This window comes from Limulus polyphemus, unplaced genomic scaffold (genome assembly GCF_000517525.1).
Source record: "Limulus polyphemus unplaced genomic scaffold, Limulus_polyphemus-2.1.2 Scaffold2028, whole genome shotgun sequence".
Taxonomy (NCBI): Eukaryota; Metazoa; Arthropoda; class Merostomata; order Xiphosura; family Limulidae; genus Limulus; species Limulus polyphemus.
Genome location: NW_013667638.1, coordinates 146,910 through 150,457, shown reverse-complemented (window position 1 = coordinate 150,457; position 3,548 = coordinate 146,910). Strand labels below are relative to the sequence as shown.

Genomic DNA, 3,548 nt, shown 5'->3' with positions numbered 1-3,548 from the left:
AATAGTGAGCTATTCGAAAGTGCTCGAGTTTTGGGTCTTGTTTGAAAACCATTCAAGTTTAATCAATGTTGAAATCCGACCTTTACACTGGATAGGGATTTTTTGCACAGGAATTCAACACTGAATTTAGTTCACTTGGACTACATAATCATGGTAAAATGGGAAGCTTAAAACTGATTCTTGCTAAATATTGTACTAAAATATTTTAGTTGACACAAACTGAAATACAAAATTTCGACTGTTTTGGTCTCATGCTTGTATTGCATTAGTTGTATTAAATTCTTAGACAAGAGGGTGGACCAATGTCCATCCACAATTTTTGGGAAATGCAACTTTTCATAATTTTATTCGTACTTCTCTTGAATTGTAGTCTTAGAAAGGTTTGAACTTTGCTATTTTTATCTATGTTGGGTAATCAGAAAAAGTCCCCCTCATTATTTTTTGTATAAGTCTCACTCTGATTAAAATTACAAATTACACACCAACCAATTCCTCTTATTTGGAAAGTTTGGCAAAGAAAAATAAACACAAATGTGCATACTTACAAAATATATTTATAACAAAAAATAAAACTATGACTGGTGATGTACTCACCTCAATATCCAAGGGGTTGACTTGTTTCTCTGACATTACACAAGCACCTTGTCCACTAACCTAGAATTAACATACCAGTCACTTAGTATTACTGATACTAACATTAATTAGCTAAATAATTAAACATTCACATTCTCCAAATACTAAAAATAAAACTGTTTCAAAACCGACTCACTCGAACCCACTACCTAACTCACAATTAAAGGTAACCAGTACAAGATCAACCACAATTATGTAAAACATGGTCCAGTTAAATACTAGCATAAACTGAAATATGACGAACTTTACATCCAATCTTACTGTTGAGTTTATGTTGCACACAGAATAATATACCTTAAAATGATTGATAAAAGCTACATATGTACAAGAACATCTAAGATTATGCCCCCCCCCCCATGAAAACAATAATTTTAATTTGCCTAGCAACTCCCACCAAGATAAACATTCACAAAAATACTTATTAAAAGTATCAACATCCAAATATGAACCATAAATAATGTAAATCCCCTATATTGTAGTGGGTCTGCCTCCTTAAACCAATGCCAGAGAAGATCCCCAAGATTGCCTCTCTTTTTTGTCACCCCAAGTTTTAAGGTCTTGAGCCACCCACCCCTGTTGGTTATACCATATTACATTATCATACATTAATAGTTTTGTTGAGTTTACTTACTGATTATAAGTATTGTTTTGTTACAAGCTACAACTTTTACACTTGGGAAGATATACTTGTCTACTTGAGAATGATCGCACCAGTGATCGAAACGTCGTACCTGTTATAAACAATATTCTTCCTTACTGTAAAAGCTCTAACTTGTAATAAAATAATTATCTTATATTGTTGTTTTGATGTACATTTGGAAGCTTGAGATGAAAATGTTTCTTACTGTCTTATTGTTTTACATAAGTTATGTCCTCTGCCTTTTTTAATACAATTACTACATCAACATAATGTAATACCAATAATACAATGTTTTTTGCATTTTTAGAATCAAATTTTGCCTCTTAAGGCAAATATTTTGTGGTTGTAAAAACAAGCGATTATAAGAAACCTACCGTTGGAACTCCAACCATGTAAAGCAACCATTTCCCATGCTTTTTTTCGTTTTCTATCTCGTAAGGCCACGAGATGACCACATCCACCTGCCTTACTCTAGATGGCCCATTATTATACAGCTAAAGTATGAAAACAAAGTTTAAACATTAGTACAGTACTAAAATAAATTAAATTAAACAAGAAAAATGCTAGACATAAATTTCAGTGTTTGGAGAAATCACTCCTATACAGAGCATGTCATCAAACCAATTGATATCACTTACAAAATATCTAAAATGTCAGAAGAGATATTTTAAGAAAATAATAATCAAATAGAACCTCCAAAAAACAGGATTTTTTTCCTGATGTTTCATTCAGAAACGTTTTAACACTCCATGGAAAAAAACAACAACAAAGACTTAGAATTAATCTTTTTCTATCTTTCAGTATTTGTTACATTCTTTGAAAAACACCAGAAGAAGAAGAAGAGAAGATTAATCTTAATCTAAAACATTTTTGAAGATAATTGAACATATCACAAAAATATCCAAACATTTTTAAGAGTAAATGATTTAAAAAGACACTTGTATCAAATATCTGTTTACCATTATAAGGAATACAACATTAAAATCATTACACAATAAATTTGTTTCGGTGTCCTATTACACCATCTTCAGGAGTAACGAGGAAGCAGGTCCAGGTCTAGAAATAATAAAGTACTGGACAGATGTTTTGTAACTCTGGGTAGTTTAAGCCTAGATGGCATTATTGGTATGTAAATGATTATGTGGGTATATAAGTTCCAACCATGCCTTTACCGTTACTACTGAGGATGGTGTCATAGGTCACTGAAACATATGTAGAGTCTTTTTTTAGGGGGGGGGGGCAAGTCCCTGTTTTTAATAACTATTTATTGTGTAATGATTTTAACATTGTATTCTTTTTAATTCTAAACAGTATAAATAGCTTCCCATACAATAAATACAGTCAGCGTTGTATATTGCTTATTCAGACTGCTGAATATATAACAACTTGAAATAGTTATAATTACTTTAACTCTTTGTGGAACTTGCAAAAAGTATTATTTAACACAATGAGTATTTCAACACATTTTGGTCAATTCTTTGTACCTATACTATGTATTCTAAGGTACAGTATACCATACATATAAACATTGACTTATTTTATATTTTTTACCACTTTAGACATATGGTATTAAACCCATTTAAATAATTTAACCTACATATATATATAGATTTAATATATATATATTTCTGATAACACATGCTTTCTTAAAGAAATAACAAGAATGTTCTTAGTATTCAGGAACTGTACAAGAACTTTCAAGATTTCACAAAAATACTTAACTCTTGTCACAAAGAACACGGTAAAAGCACGAGGAAACATTTATTTAACCAAAAAGTGTATCACCAAACAATAAAGAAAAATGAAGAATAAAACTTACCGAATAGACATGTCGGAGAGAACTTCCAATATCATCTTCCTTCTTCATTGCTGTCTCTCCTTTAATTTCACCACTATAAAACACCTGTTCGGGCTCCGATATACTTGAAAATATTAGAAAATGAAAATGATACAAGATGCAAAATTTTGGAGTCACTTATTTAATGCTAAACTATTTACTTAATCTATAATTTTTTTATATATTAATGCTTTTCTATTTTTTTGTTTTAAAAATTCCTTCTTTTATTTTGTATACTTTTGAATTGTTGCTTTCATGTAACATTTTGTTGCTATTAATTTTGTAACCAATTCATAAACTGCTTCATTTTATTTTAATATTAGATTTTTGGTGTTGCTATGTTTCTAAACTTCCTTATAGAATGTTATGTTTTTAGTCCTTAGTAAGTTGTTACCATTATTTCAAGAGCAACCTCTAAAATTAAAGATAGAAAACAAC

At 30.2% G+C, this 3,548-nt stretch overlaps 1 protein-coding gene across 1 annotated transcript in view; it reads right to left on the bottom strand.

Moving 5' to 3' along the window:
- LOC106465716 (integrin alpha-PS1-like) overlaps positions 1–3,548 on the bottom strand; it is an 83,124-nt gene that overhangs the window by 10,394 nt on the left and 69,182 nt on the right. The window contains exons 15-17 of the mRNA XM_013925954.2: positions 3,093–3,195; positions 1,648–1,767; positions 595–654 (exon numbers count right to left, since the gene is read on the bottom strand). Coding sequence (XP_013781408.1) covers positions 595–654; positions 1,648–1,767; positions 3,093–3,195 — 283 coding nt within the window. The remainder of the gene's footprint in view (positions 1–594; positions 655–1,647; positions 1,768–3,092; positions 3,196–3,548) is intronic.